This window comes from Ambystoma mexicanum, chromosome 8 (genome assembly GCF_040938575.1).
Source record: "Ambystoma mexicanum isolate Mex_15411 chromosome 8, UKY_AmexF1_1, whole genome shotgun sequence".
Taxonomy (NCBI): Eukaryota; Metazoa; Chordata; class Amphibia; order Caudata; family Ambystomatidae; genus Ambystoma; species Ambystoma mexicanum.
The window spans coordinates 48695074-48710906 of record NC_090929.1 but is presented as its reverse complement, the minus strand read 5'-3'; the positions used below and the strand labels follow the sequence as shown (position 1 = coordinate 48710906).

At 48.7% G+C, this 15833-nt stretch overlaps 1 protein-coding gene across 1 annotated transcript in view; it reads right to left on the bottom strand.

Annotated features, from left to right (window-relative positions):
- Positions 1-15833, bottom strand: part of ASS1 (argininosuccinate synthase 1) — a 514067-nt gene that overhangs the window by 448145 nt on the left and 50089 nt on the right. The window contains exons 2-3 of the mRNA XM_069609263.1: positions 6149-6203; positions 5007-5119 (exon numbers count right to left, since the gene is read on the bottom strand). Of these exons, the coding sequence (XP_069465364.1) occupies positions 5007-5114 (108 nt within the window). The 5' untranslated portion in view covers positions 5115-5119; positions 6149-6203. The remainder of the gene's footprint in view (positions 1-5006; positions 5120-6148; positions 6204-15833) is intronic.

The window sequence follows — 15833 nt, the reverse complement described above, 5'->3', positions numbered from 1 at the left end:
GCCTGTCTTGTTTGCTGTGTGATGATGATGTTGTCCTCACTTTCATTGTCGGATTGGCAGAGTGCCGCCATCACCGCTGCCCTTTTATTTATTTATTTATTTTTGGACTTGTAGAGCGCACTACAGCCCACGGGCATCGAGGCGCTATAAGGATACGTAAGAAGGCTTGATTCAGGGTTACAAGGATGCTGCCCAACATTCATACTTAGTACAGCATGTTATGTTACATACTCAGCTGTTTCATTACCTAGTACAATAGGTCAAAGTTACAAGGAAGCAGACACAGAGTTGCAACAGGCACGAGGTGAGGCCCAATCAGACAAGGGGGGTCATTACGACCCAGGCGCTAATTGTGCCAACTTTACCACCATGGTGTAAACTATGTTTACACCATGGTGGATGGCGGATTTACCGCCCCATTCCAAGGTGAGTGGGGCGGTAAACCCCCATTTCCCATTTTCCCTTCCCCATTCCCATTTTTGCCCCATAGGGCATAATGGGAGTGGGGAAGGCGCTAATTACGCCACCGTAAATTACGGTGGAGTAATTAGCATTATGGCAGGTTAGCGCCATGGATTTTAACGGCTGCTAAGAGCAGCCGTTAAACTCAGAATAGGCGTTAAGGGTTAACGACGGCGTTAACCCTTAACGCATGGGTCGTAATGAGGCCCAAAGAGTCTAGTCTTGATGGCCTTCCGGAAAGCCGCATGAGATTCGATCATCCTGATCTGGGCTGGGAGTGTGTTCCAAAAGGTTGCGGCCATCGTGGGGAAGCTAGTGCCACATGCACGCACTCTGCGTGAAGGCGGAACAGTGAAACGATTGGAATAGGCCATTCTAGAGGGTCTAGATGACACGTGTTTGGTGATCCTTTGTGATAGGTACAAGGGGGCCAGGCCGTGGAGACATTTATTTGTTAAGGCAAGTGTTTTGAATAGAATCCTTTCCTTGAATGGGAGCCAGTGAACCTGCCTCCTTATCCCGGAGATGTGATCTCTGTGTGAGATGCCCGTTGCGGGCCTTAAGGCATTGTTCTGGGCCAATTGAAGTTTGGCAACATTCCTGTGGGAGGTCTCAACAAACAGAGCATTGCAATAGTCCAGCCTTGAGCCAATGATGACCCTGGCAATGGGGATACAGTTCTGTTGGGAGAGGAAGGGTCTGGCTGCTTTAAGCAGTTTAGAGTGATGTGCTGAGGAGTAGGCGATAGCACTAACCTTTCTGTCCATGGTGAGGTTAGGTTCGAGGTACATACCCAATGTTTTGATAACTTGTGGAACAGTGATGGGGATGTTATCCACATTGAATGAGCAGTATTGCTTGTCCAATTTACCCAGGGTGGAGGGGGAACCAATTAGTAGAAGTTTGTTTTTTTCACTGTTGAGACATAACCAGTTTTCTGCCATCCACGATTGGATTGTTGAGTAAATGGAGTTGAGGGTGTTCATGTCTGTAGGATAGTCACCTGTTGGTGCGATGAGCACCTGTGTGTCTTCTGCATAGTTGGTATATGAGATGCCCAAAGCATTCTGATTCTGAACAGAGGCCTCGTAAAGAGGTTGTAGAGAGTGGGTGCGATGCAGGAGCCCTGAGGGACCCTGCATTTGATGGGGCTAGGGGTTGCGCAAGATTAGTTATAGAAAACCTTCATGACTCTTTCCTTTAGGAAAGAGGTTATCCACGCACAAGCCTTCGGTGAAAAGTTGGCTACGGAGGAGAGATGATGGCAGACGGTTTTATGATCCACCAAATCAAAGGCCGCTGAGAGGTCTAAGAGAAGGAGGGGCGCAGGTTTGCCTGCCTCTCTGAGGTCATCCATTTGATTTTTTAGGTCAAGTAGTGCTGGTGCCAGTTCATGGCAGAAGCCCTTTGGTCTCTTGACATGAACCAGGCATCAGCGGACAGGCCGCCTTTGTCTTTCAAGACAGGGCTGGGATTGTGCTAGGGCAAGAGTCTGTAACCCGCGGCTGTACGGGTCTTCAGAATTACGTCTCCCATGATCATTCACCATTGACTATGCTGGCTATGGCTGATGGGAGTTGTAGTCCAAAACATCTGGAGAGGCAAAGGTTTTCAGACCCCTCTTTTAGGGTTTTCAAAACTGGCGGCTTGCCTAAGATATCAGGCCCAGTGATGGGGCGATATTGGGGGGAAATCTGACGATAGCCGAGGAACCGTGCCCGAAGCAGGGATACTACAGAAGACAGTCAAAACCTCCCCAAGAACCAGTTCTCAAAGCAGACTCCCCTCCACCTTGGTCGCTTCTTTTTCGTTGTATTACTTTCTGTTATTTTTCCCCTGTCCTTGGCACCAGGCCTTTTGCTAATAGATGCAACTGTTTTTATTCTGGTGCACTCAATATTTCAACATTTTATTTTCGCGCCAGGGTTTGGTGGAATATCAGATAATCGCCTGCTGCCCCCAGAAAAACAGGGCCCTTGGACCAGTCTGGGGCCCCTGACTCATGCCTCCTTCAATGCAGAGCTTTCTAGGGTGTCTGGGACCCCATGTGCTGTTAGATGACTTGTCCTTGAACAAGCTCACACTGAAGGAGTGTGCAGTGTTAGAAAGCCAGAGTGAATGGAAACAGAGTGGAGGATGGGGGTGGGGGGCAGGAGCGCACGCATAGACAAGAGGCGGGACAGCACTGAGAGAGCAGAGCGCATGTGAGAGGGAAATAGGGCACGCAGAGAAGGGGGCGACGAAGAAAGAAAGGGCGATGCAGCTAGAGCTTGTCCAAAGTCCGCGGACGGCACCCCCTCCCTCACCACGACCAGATACTCCTCGCTGGTGTCACCAAGTCTAGCCTAGCTTAGCGCCCCCCGCCATGAGAGGCCCCAGCACGAGTTACTCAAATAAATATTAGCGTCAGCTGTGCAGAGGTGGCAGAGAAGGCTGAGCTCAGCGCCCCCCCCCATGAGTTAATCAAGTAAATAAATACGTCACGTGAGCTGCGCAGAGGTGGCAGAGAGAAGGCTGAGCTCAGCGCCCCCCCCCGCCATGAGTTAATCAAGTAAATAAATACGTCACGTGAGCTGCGCAGAGGTGGCAGAGAGAAGGCTGAGCTCAGCGCCCCCCCCCGCCATGAGTTAATCAAGTAAATAAATACGTCACGTGAGCTGCGCAGAGGTGGCAGAGAGAAGGCTGAGCTCAGCGCCCCCCCCCCGCCATGAGTTAATCAAGTAAATAAATACGTCACGTGAGCTGCGCAGAGGTGGCAGAGAGAAGGCTGAGCTCAGCGCCCCCCCCCCCGCCATGAGTTAATCAAGTAAATAAATACGTCACGTGAGCTGCGCAGAGGTGGCAGAGAGAAGGCTGAGCTCAGCAGGCTTTAATGAAAACCTCACAGCCCAGAACAAATGCAACCTGTCAGCTGCCCACCCTAACCCCTGGGGGCAAGATGAGGGGCTAGCCTGTCCCAGACCAGACCAAAGGACAAAGTGTTTATTTGGTTTTAATGTTCTGTCTGGCCAGGACAGGACACATATGGGGGGGTGGGGGGAGGGGGCGATTTCCTTTCTATGGGAATCTGCAAAACAACCCACTTTAGGGCCTCATTCCAGGTTTGGTGGTAATCCAATGGTATATTTGCTGAATTACTCGATTACCGCTACTTGCTCTCATGGAGTTACCACGGGGTTACAAGTGGTGGCAGGGATGTTTAATTCCCCATTTTTGGAGTCCTTTGTATTCCACAGGGATTTTTGGCAGTTTGATGGAATTACCACATGGTCTCCTCTAATTTTTGGGGGGGATTTATCTGCAGCAACAAGCCGGAGACGAATGCACCATTTTTCCTTTATAAATCAGTGGATTCACCAATGCGGTAATTCAACCGCCAAGACCTAGACATTGGCAGTGCGGGAAAAACAGCAGCAATCTCCGTTAGTGGTCACGGAATTGCCACCACGGTTCCCCACCCCGCCGGACTGGCAATGAAGCCCATTGCCTTTTCATTGACTTTTTAAAGATAGCCCTCCACAGCTCTCCAGTACTGGAAGACCTGCTCCAGTGCTCTCAAGCCTCGGTCCCATTGGTCACCCCCCCATTCATTGATTAAAAGGCCAATTGTAAACGTTTGTGGACATACACGTGTTTTACTCCCCCACTCCCATTTCAGGTCCAAGAGAGATTATGCAGGCCTTCGTTCCACAGCTCCGCCATGTGTTTTGAATTAGTTATAATTAACCAATTACTGGAGAAAGCTGTGCCTTCGAGCAGAAGCGCTGCACAGGATAAGGCCCAGTCGCTGAGCACTCCCCTAGCTAGTTCTTTACATCTGAGCACGGCCGTGCATGGGGAGCTTCTTTCCCGTGGGGGTGGGTTATAGTGGGGAGACCAACTGGGTACACCAATGAGGACCGTCGACAAATGTTTATAGCGATGATGGTGTAGTGTATACAAGTATTTATAGGTATTAGAGCAGAGAAGCCCTTCCCCATTGCACCAGGAGGCGCGCAGTGACTGGCACTAGTAAATCCCCAGAAAAACAGGGCAATGCACACCTAAGGGGCAAGCATGGCAGACAGCGTGTGCAAAGGATCCCTTTGGGGTCTTCCTGCGGTCCAGGGTGAATATCCATGCCGGCGCAACTGCTGGAGCATTTGTATGGCAGAGAGGAAGGACGGTGGAGGAAACGGAAGTTGTGTTCCGCCCCTCCTCTTCACCATGGAAATTATTGAAAATGTGGCGTGGCGTGAAGGGGAGGTGCAAAAGTCTTACGCTATGACGTTACGCCTTTCATTCACGTTACGCCACTAATGAAAATGAGCTCCAGAGATTCTCAAGGATTCTGACGAGGAAGACATGGGCTCGGATCCATGAAGATTACTGGTAAGGCATTGGGTCATTCAAGGTCATGGTATAACCCCCATAACATGTGTGGCAGCACTGAATCTCTCTTCCTGACAGACAAGAAGGAGGAACTCGGCACCCCCGCCTGCCCCACCAGAGATCAGAATGGAACCACTTCCCCCCCAACCCGGATATGCACGCTGCTTTCTCACCAGGAACGCGATGATGTCATATCCCAGCTCCTTCAGCCAGACCAAGATGCAGGAGGTGTCCAGTCCGCCGCTGTAGGCCAGTACCACGGTCCCCTTTTGCTGAGCCATTCTGCCTGTGGGAGGGAAACGACTCATGGGGTTAAGACATAAGAGCAGCAGACTCTTTGATTAAACAGAGACTTGCTTTCTCCGGGTCACAAGTCGAGGGCACATGCAAGTACACGGGCGACCGCCACTCTGATCAGTGGGGGCACTGGACACCCCCCATCCCCAGGGCACAAGTCGAGGGTACGCGCCGGTCGCCAGGGTCAAAGGTCGGGCGCTTCACCACTGCAGCATATAACCTGGTGAGAACTAACAACTAAAGGTGAAATGTCACACTTCGGGACTGCAGGTTCCAGGGTAAACATTGCCACTGATTCTTGGGGTTTTAAACATGTACACTTTTTAACCTTTTCAAAACACTATTAGAAGACAATATGCTCTTAGGAAAGGCACACGCCCATTTGTCCTGGGCAATTCGTATGGTTATGCAAAGCCAATTGAATCCAATTTGGATATTTCACCTTGACATGCTAATTTCCGGTGACGTCACATCCTGGTGCGCATGCTAATGTGTCCCCCACTTTTTTTTGTTAGGACTTGACCTCTGTCCCTAGTACAGGAAATGTTGGAGGGGAGGTTGTCCCGTTTAAGTGTGAGCTTGTGGAGCCCAGGCCCTCACCGCCAATCGGTGCTTTTTTCAGGCGTAATTACCTAGACCAGCATCTGAAAGCCACACAGTCCCCAGTTACCTGCGCAACGTTTACTAACATGCAACCAAAGAAAGCCCGAGTAGCAATTATAGCCTACTCGTTCCAATGATGCCTGCGCTTTCAATGATCGTGAACATGCTTAAAACCCACACTTACTTTTAGGACGTCTACCCTATAGCGCCTTACATCATGGCATAACCAAAGGTACGTTGTCTTTGCCACTGATTTCCCAGGGGGTGGTTTGCACAGACCCCCTCCCCACTTTCTCAAGCTCACCAATACAAGATGGCGCCTTCTTTTGCAGCCCGCTCTGAAAGAAACAGGGTTGATTTTCTGAGCATCTTGCGGTTAGAACAGTGTTTGCCTTTTAGGAAATGTTCGACTTACTTAATTTGATAGTGAAACGTGTGACTTTTAAGGGTTACTCCAATTCTTCCTTTCCCTGGAAATGAAAGACAAGAGGCAACATTTAATTTTGAGTTTTAAAGTATAATGACAGTATGATACACACAGCACATACCAGACCCCTGCAGACATGAGCTGCTGCGTGCCCACTGGAGGTTACGGCACCCATCACCAACGTAATATGTAGAACAGGCCTTTCTCGGCCCACAGACATGGGCGTTCGTTTTTTTATTCAAATTTATAAGGCACACAAACAGCCCAAGGGCATCGAGGCGCCGTTACGCGACTTAGGTACAAGGCATGAGCATAAAGGTTACATGTACAACATTGTAAACAATAGGGCCGTGACGCATGGCGCTTACAGGGCAGATTATGTACAACAGTTAAAAGCTGGCCGGGTAGGCAAATAGCAACGTTTTGATCGCTTTGCGGAACAGTGGGTGGGATGTTTCCCCTCTGATGTGGGGTGGGAGGGCGTTCCATTGTGTGGCGGCAATGAATGGGAAGCTAGAGCCCCCAGCTCTGGCTCGTTTGACTTTGGGCACTGTAAGTAGGTAGGTTGGCATAGGGTGTTCTGGTTGGTCTGGGGGATGAGGACCTGATTACTCTTTGTGTTGGGCATTGAGGGGCTGTGAGACTGATATATTTATGGGACAAGCAAGAGTTTTGAATAGGACCCTTTCTCTAATGGGTAGCCAATGGGCCGGTTTCCTGGCAGCGGAGATGTGGTCCCTTCTGGGAATGCCAATGGCGGCACAGAGCGCATTATTGTGAATGCATTGGAGTTTCGTCAGGTTTTTAGCTGATGTGCCTGCAAGGAGGACATTGCAGTAGTCAAGTTGGGATACAGTGGTTAAGTGTAGTACACTCTGTGCTCCCTCACCATGGCGCTTTCTAGCTCTCCTATCTTCTCTAACTGCTTCTCTATCGCCTATCCTTCACCGCTCAGTAAGTCTGGCAGGAAGAAACTTAAGACACACTCGGCTCCAACCCAGGCCTTCCTATTGCTGACACCTACGGAGTGCTTCCGTCAGAGACTCTCACAGAAATCCTCATTTGTTCCTTCTCCCGACCTATGAACTCTACATATGGTTGCTCTGCTCTCTCCCCACTCTTCCTCACACATCAATGGTGGCACCCGCTGGGAGACCCTTCTTGCCTTCTTCCTGACCTCCAGGGTCATCATAAATGTCTATAGAAATGGTACCGTCTTGGTACAGGGGCCTCAACCCAACCTCCTTTTTGATAGGCTCCTCCCTCGCCTTCTTAACTTTTCACTTTCCTCCTCACTGCCTTTCCCTTGCCATCTGCACCTTGGACCTCCTTGGCTCCCTTGCCTGCTAGGGCCACCCTGGCTCCCTTGCCCACACTCTCTGCAGAGACAATCTCGTCAGCCATTCCCACACTGGTGCACTTGCCGTCTGCCACGGTCCCGGCTCTTTTGCCTGCACTCTCAACACTAACATCTTTGTCATCTTCGGCTACCATCACGGATACCTGTCCTCGTTTATCCTTATTCGGTGACAAAGGGTAAAGGACAAGAAGAGACCGTAGAGTGCATGGGGGGAGGTGCTATACCAGGCCACTAAGGGCTGGCCAAGGCCTGCAGAACTAGACCATACTATACATGACAAGATCTCCCTCCGGTACCCAGCGTGAGAGGGGCAAGGCCCCCTCTAGCTCTGAGAATTGCACATTCCATTTGGTGCACTTTCTTCCAACTGGGACCCCTTGCAAGACTGAACTTGCCCCTAAATCTTCTCCCAACCTTAGCACCCCCTTATCCCCACAAGCTGTATGGGCAGCTTCTTTCTCAAAGGCCCTGCCTTATAACGGGTCCCAGAGGGCAGCCTTGACGCCCGTTTGCAGGTTCACTGTGTTCGCCCGGAACACCCCGTGGACACAGGCTGCTCGTCAACCATTAAGTGACGTCGTCCTAAAATCACTGCAGCGCTATTCAGGAGAGGGAGAGAGGGAGAGAGGGAGAGAGAGAGAGAGAGAGAAAAAAACAAACTCTACCCCTGCTGATGAACAGAACCCCCCCGGAGCCCGGAACAGACCCTCCCGCTGCGAGCCTTGCGAAGTTGGAGTCCCTGACGCAAGCAGGCCAGTGGTCCTTCTCCCCTCTCCCCATTCTCTTACCTTTCACCTGCTTCTTTTCCTTCCGTAAACTAAAATCTGGGTCCCCCTGCTGGGGGCACAATCTGCCAACCTCTAGACAAACCTGGGCACTCTGAGACACCTAGAGCCGGGATCTGGTGCAGTCTGAAGACTTTGTAACATAACCTACATAACATAACATGGTTGTTGACCTAAGTATTCTGAGAACAGGCCTAGACCTTGAGAAGAGAGGAGCGGTTTATGAGTCACTCTGAAAACCTTTATTCTGCTGCATGGAAGAGGCCTAAGATCTGGTCCATTTCTTTGAGTCACTTTGGCACAAACGCAACTGGAAGACTGGAGTGCACTTTAGATTACACTGGGATGACTTTTAGTTTTCAGCAGGTTACCTTGGATTACTTTTAGATTACCTTGAAGTAATGCAATTGGACTGCAGTCTCCAACTACGTACTCTCTGTTCTCCACTAGAAATATTCTCCTTGATCTGTCTGCGGCTTTGGAGACTGTAGACCATCTTTCTGTTCTGGGATGCTCCAGCTCTGTGATCCGCTGGTTCCCTTCGTTTGTTTGTTTGTGCTTTTATATAGCGCTACGAACCCTCGCTATTTCCCACAGTGTGTGGTGCTCATTTATCGACCTCGGAAGGATGAAAGCTGAGTTTGGCACTGCCGGGATTCGAACCTGCGTCAGCAGGCTCTGCACGGATGTCAAAGCGAGCGCTCTACTCGCTGTGCTACCTGACCGGCATCTTTCTGATCGTTCATTCTCTGCCTCCTGAGCCGGCCCTCACTCGCCCTCTCTCCCTCTGCAGCTTGGCCTGCCTCAAGGCTCTGTTCTTGGCCCTTTTCTCTTTTCACTCTATACCTTCCCACTCTCTGTTATCATAGTGAAATTTGCCTTTTCTTCTGACTTTGACGCTGATGCCCAAATCTTTTTGTCCTTCTCCCAATTTCTCTGATAGCGTTCACTCTTAATTGTCTGCCTGTCTTTTTGTAATCCAGCAATGGACGCTCTCTCGCTTTCTTTTCTTCCCATCCTCTTGTGTCACTCCTTTCCTCCTTCTCTCCACTCCTATTACAATAGCGCTGATAATTATGGAGTAATCTTTGATTCTCCTCTTTCCTTTTCCTCTCATATTTTGTCTATCCCTCGTAGATGTCGAGTCTAACTATTTAATTTTTGGAAAACCCGACCTTTGCTTTCCTACTCTGCTACGAATCTTCTTATCTTTGCTTTTGCTCTTTTTATGACTCTTCTATTGTTCTTGTCTGTGTATTATCCTTCCTCCTCACCAATCAGCTCCTCTTTGATCTATCTATAATCTCTCGTCTTGCTCATCCATTTCATCTGCTCTCCACTCCCTATCCTGGCTCTCTTTGAATCCGGTCTCCTTTCTCTGGGCTATACATGTCTCTATGGCCCTGCTCACTCTTATCTTTCTTCACTCATCTTATTCTGCCCCCCTCTAATCCCCTCAGCTCTCAATCCCTCTTCTTAATTGCTGTGCCCAAACTGCAATGTGCACAGTCTGGCATCGCGTCAAAAAAACGAATGCCAAAACAATGCAGCTGAAAACACTGAATTTTTTAAATCGAATTATTGCAGTATTTTTGCACTTTTTTCTAAATAAATAGATGTGAGTTTGGGTTAGGGAATTAATTCATGTGGGGGGATTTAGGGGGGCTGCAGGGGCCTAAGATTTCCAATGGTTTTGTCTTTTAATCAGCATTGTTTGCTGTACCACAATTATTACGTACTTATGTGCAGGCGCTAAATATACATAACAAATACAATTCAAAGACAAATCCAAATGAGCCTGAATTACTTTTGACAATGCGATCCATGTAGATGATGTGAGAAGACCTTGGATTGTTCTCCGTTGCTGTTAAGGACTTGGATGGAGCCTCACAGCATTCGTCCATCAAAGACTTCCTACCGCAAGAATGGAAGGCTCAGCCATGGGGCAAAGTATACTGTCTTTCTTCCTCAACACAGACAAGGAGCACACATCACAAAATCGGGTCTACCCTAAAAACATATGGGGTGTTCTCATAGGTCAGTTTGGGCTAAATATATATTTAGAAATTATACATTAATATGTTTATTGGCTCCCCATATCAGGTGGTTTTGCCTGAGACTACCCCTAAATGTTACCAACTACACTGTTGCTGGATAACAGGAAGACCATTGGCCTGTGAACCATTTTATACCACCTCACAAATGGATCTTCTGGATTGGCTAGAGCGGGTCCTCCCAGACCTGGGACCTTTCCTGGTCACAGAGCTTGGTGTACCTTTTCAAGTTGATGCCAAGGACTATGAAGGGCTGTGTGTTCCATATTGTTACAATGTCTGATCACCTAAGCCTGAGAGAGTGCCTGCAGGTTGCAGGTTTGGTGGGCAACACTTGTATCATTCCACTCTGTCTCGCTGGGAACAGCTTCTCTTCCCACCATGAGTAAATGAGCATTGTCCTCTTCTGCTGGGTCACACGTGAGAGGACCGCAAAACAAAGTTCTTCTGTCTGCAATTGTGAAGATTTTATTCTGAATTCTTGCAGGTGGCTTGCTGCCTCGGGAACCAGGAATTTCCCATCTGCCCTGTGCCTCGTGCTGCAGGGATCCTGTCTCCCCTTCCATGTATCCGGGGCCTGTGTTTCCAGCCTCATTCACTTCAGTCACCCTATCGGTGTTTTTATGGATTCTTATGGTTAGTTGCAATGAAGCATATGCAAGCTTGGTCCACGTATATTCTGCATCTTGCCGTTTTTCGTTGGCAAAAGAAGAGAGAGGTTCTTTGCATTATGTAAATGTATCCGTACTCTACCTACGGGAGTTATTAGCATGTTTGTTTTTGATGTCTAAAAGCAATCAACTAGTGTATGTTTGTGTAGCTTCATGAATGGATGTATATTTGCTTCATGGCTAACATGGCTATGTTGTGATGTCTCTAATGACGTCATTGATGCCTGTCTTTATTATCAGTCGACCTGGTCCATTGACGAGACCGCTGTCTCCTCGAAACCATCAACGGGATACGGTTTAAATGGATGTCTGGGAGAATATCTCCTGTCATATCTGTGCGACAGTGGTGCAGTCAGCGACTGGCCAAATAGCGATTTACACCTTTCATTCTTCATTCTGCGCGTTGACAGTCGCATACGGGTCATAAGGGCCATTCCTGGGACCCTCTCTTCATTCATTTTAGTTTTCCTTAGAATAATTTAAGTTACCTTGGTGACTTGAAATTACCTTTGAATTTTCTTTCACTGATGTCTGTTCTCCTATCCTCCATGCACTCTGGCAAATAGTCCCCCAAAAAAGTATTGCTTTGTCCTTTTTTCCTGCTCCCCCTTTCTTCTTTAATTTCAACCCCCATATCTGCTCAGCCTTTTCTCTAAGCTCCCAGTTTAACTTTCACCATAAACTCCCACCTGGCATTCCCAGTAAATTGACATTCCTAATAAGCTTACAGTTTAACAGTCTGAGTACATTTGGTATTCCCAGTAAGCTCACAGTTTGACTTTCCCAGTAGGCTTGATATTCAAAATAACAAACAGTTGGCCATGCTCAGATATTTCCCAGTTTGACATCTGCAGTGATCTGGCACACAAACACACCGATGGAGGGAGAAATGTTGTCATGGTCAGTACCCAAAGGGAGATGCCATTGGAGTAGAACTCGTCTGCAGGTGTCCTTAGGTTGCTTGCTTTTGGCTCTTCGCTGGGGTTTCAGCGCCACCATTCGTTGTTGCTCATAGTAGACTTTTAGTGGCATCCCTATTAATCTCCTCACGCCAGCTCTGAAGGCTCGCAACCTTGGGAATCTCTTTGATAGCGATCTAAACTTCCACCATTCACTTCCTCAGCGCCCAAGCTGCTCAGACAAAGCTTCTGAATACCCACCGAAATCCAAGCCAAACCTTCTGAATACCCACTGAAATCCAAGCCAAACCTTCTGAATACCCACGCAAATCCAAGCCAAAGCTTCTGAATAACCACCAAAATCCAGGCCAAAGCTTCTGAATACCCACCAAAATCCAAGCTAAAGCTTCCGAATACCCACCAAAATCCAAGCCAAAGCTTCCGAATACCCACCAAACTCCAAGCCAACACTTCTGAATACTCACCAAAATCCAAGCCAAAGCTTCCGAATACCCACCAAAATCCAAGCCAACACTTCTGAATACTCACCAAAGTCCAAGCCAAAGCTTCTGAATACCCATGGAAATCCAAGCCAAAGCTTCCGAATACCCACCAAAATCCAAGCCAAAGCTTCCGAATACCCACCAAAATCCAAGCCAAAGCTTCTGAATACCCACGGAAATCCAAGCCAAAGCTTCCGAATACCCACCAAAATCCAAGCTAAAGCTTCCGAATACCCACCAAAATCCAAGCAACACTTCTGAATACTCACCAAAATCCAAGCCAACACTTCTGAATACCCACCAAAATCCATCTCCACATTCTGCTGAACCTTATATTTCCACTTTAGTCATTATACTGTGTTATCCTCCACTGTGGCTTTGCTCTCTACCCGTGGCGCCCTCGACAAAGTGATACATGTTGTAACCACGGCTCCAAGCTCTGCTCGATCCTTCAGTTCCCTGAGTCCCATGCACTGCCTCCCACTTTGACTCATTTACTCTTCTTGAGGCCTCATCACAAGTTGGGCCTTACCCCTTAAATGTGACGTTAATGCTATCACCGCCGCATTTAAGGGTTGACCCAATCAGGAGTTGGGGGTTAAATGGGAGTTTTACCTCCAGCTTTTTGCTGAAGGTAAACATCTCTGTTTTCAAGCCGTTTTTGGAGCTATAAGCGCAGTGCTATTTGCGCTGTCGCTAATAGCGCCACCCCAACCTCATTGGCTCCAACGGAGCCAATGGGAAATGGGGCCTTACTGACCCCCGCAACTCAGGATCAGGCGCAAATTTCTCCAGACCAAGTTGCGGTAACACAAATAGCGCTGGGTCAGGTCCCCTGGAAGTCCAGTCCACTGAAATAATAGTACATCACTCTCCAGACTTGTCTTCAAGAATCAACTTCTTACCTGGAAGGGGGCACCTGGCATGTGAAACACTAAACCAACCGGAAAGTAAAACATTGGTGTCCAAAGGGGTCATTCATTGGATGTATCGAAAAGGCTGGAACCCATAGCATACTGATTAGAGCTCTCGCTTTGACATCTGTGCAGAGCCTGCGGACACAGGTTCGAATTCCCGGCAGGGCCAAACTCAGCCTTTCATCCTTCCGAGATCGATAAATGAGCACCACACACTGTGGGTAATAATAAGCAGCGCTCAGATGCCTGAGGCTTCGGAGCGCTATAATAATGCTACATTATTATTATCGAACTACACATGAAAAACACACAAAATGTGTTTCAAACATTTAACAATCAGAAAAAGAGAAACGTGTTTGCTGAAAAATATATGACATTTTTAATTTTAATGATGGATTGTAAGTTTCTATCAATCAATAATTGAGCATTCACTTTTGTTTTCTATAGTTTAATTTACTTTCATTTATATCGTTGGGACTCATTGGTGGCGCTTTATCGCCACCTGTTACTCTTTCATAGCTCCTCAATAAGAGTTTGGCGGTGATGCAAAAGTCTTCCACTTATGGGATTACCGCCACTTTTACCACACTGCCCAATTTAGAGTTTCAAAACTGAAACCCACTAAAAGCCACCTGGTTTTGTGGGGAGAACATTTCCACCAAACACAACCATTACTGCATGCGCCAATCATTGCATGCAGTGATACGCAACGGAACCCCAGGACACCCCAAAAGGGGGAATAACGCATGCAGTAATGGGAAGGGTCCGAATGATCCAGAGTCACCGCCTGCGGTTTTCCCGCAGGGAATACCGCCACACTCTTGATGAGGCTTAGGGAGCGGCCAGACCTCCCAGGATAGATTAGTCCATCAGCACCACCCTTATATTTGGCACCTAATGAGTGCCAGGGCTACCAGACGTCCCAGTTTTTTGCCAGGATGGTCCCGGAATTGGGCCTTCTGTCGGCCGTCGCGAGAGTTTTTTTTATTTAAATGTAAACATCCTGAACCGGTTTTGGGCAAAGGGAGGGTAACAACAGTTATAACTGTAATTATTTTCACAAAACATTCAGAATTTTGAAGTTGTAGGATTGGCTCGAACCCCAAGTCACAACCCTTACTCACAGTGCCACAGAGACTGGCTTGGAAATGGTTGTACAGCAAGCCATGTAATAGCAATTAGAGCAAACACTTGTTTTTAATTCAAATGCCAAGATGCGCAGACAAACCTGCACAATTTAGATCATATATAATTTATAGAGAGGAGAAGTGCTGGCAATAGTGTTGGGTGGTGGTTGTGGGGGCGTGATGGGGGGGGGCGGTAATGGGTGCGCTGCAGTGGGGTAGTCCTTCTTTTATGTTGCTGGCTGTCCCGGTGTTTCGTTTTGGAAATCTGGTGACCCTACTCATTGCATTGACTCATAGGTGCTGCTTTAGACTCGCCAACAGTTTTGGCTCCTGGGTGGCGCACGTGCACCAGAAGGGGCAAAGGATATTATGATGGATACCTCAGACCTGGTATGCAGCAGACAGTAGCCTGGAAGGCAGGGCTTCCGGTGGGGTCGTGGGAGTGTGGGGTGATGGACTCCTCTCCTGCGGCTCGTTTGGGGGTGCAGACTGCCTCCCTGGTCTGCCTGCCTGTGACTGACGAGGCCTGCCCCACCATAGAAGCACCTCACTGGCTTTTTCGCTTGTTTGAAAATGTCACGACTCAAGAGGGTATGTAACTGGGATTCATAGCACACCCCATTGCCCTTTTCCTGGACTCCAGGCGCTCCGATGGATCTGAAAGAGAGGGTGGGTGGTACAGGACAGAGGCAGACGCGCAGAGCCCCTGGCACCAGCGGTGCACCCAGACCTTGCAGCCCTGTCACTGTGCCCCCTGACTCACATCCTGCAGCCTGGATACGCCTCGGATGCTGCAAGGGAAGCAGAGCTGCTCTCAGATTTGATTACTGGCGGGTCTGGGCAGAAGCACTCGCCTGGGCTCCTCTCCACGCGCCCTCTGCTCTGCCATCCTCGCTCCAGGCATGACTGCTGCTCCTGTGCGCTTCCTTCCCTTGGGCGACCTAAAGACGGAGCTCAGGAACCACGCGGGGACTGGAACCAAAAGAGGCCCTGTAAATATTTCTCAAGGTGGCCCCATATTTTTTTAACAAGCCCAACTTTTCCTATGAGAACATGTGGAAATAACAGAGGAAAGAGGCCCAGACTGCAGAGACCTACCGGGAATTTTCCCTGGCAGGGTCCAGACCTCGGATCACAGAGTTGGGCCATTGTGAAGAGCATGATATGGCAGGAAACATGGAAAGCTCAGTGGGCAGAGCACTTGCTGCAGAGGTAAACTGCAGGTCAAAGTTTTGACTGTAGTGGGAGCAGCGGTTAGGCTGACCCTGCCCATGTGGCACCTCAGCTGGCACAGTTTAGATAGTGTAGGTGACGTTACTCCTTTAGTGACCCAACTTTTATAGCACACTTTAGACCT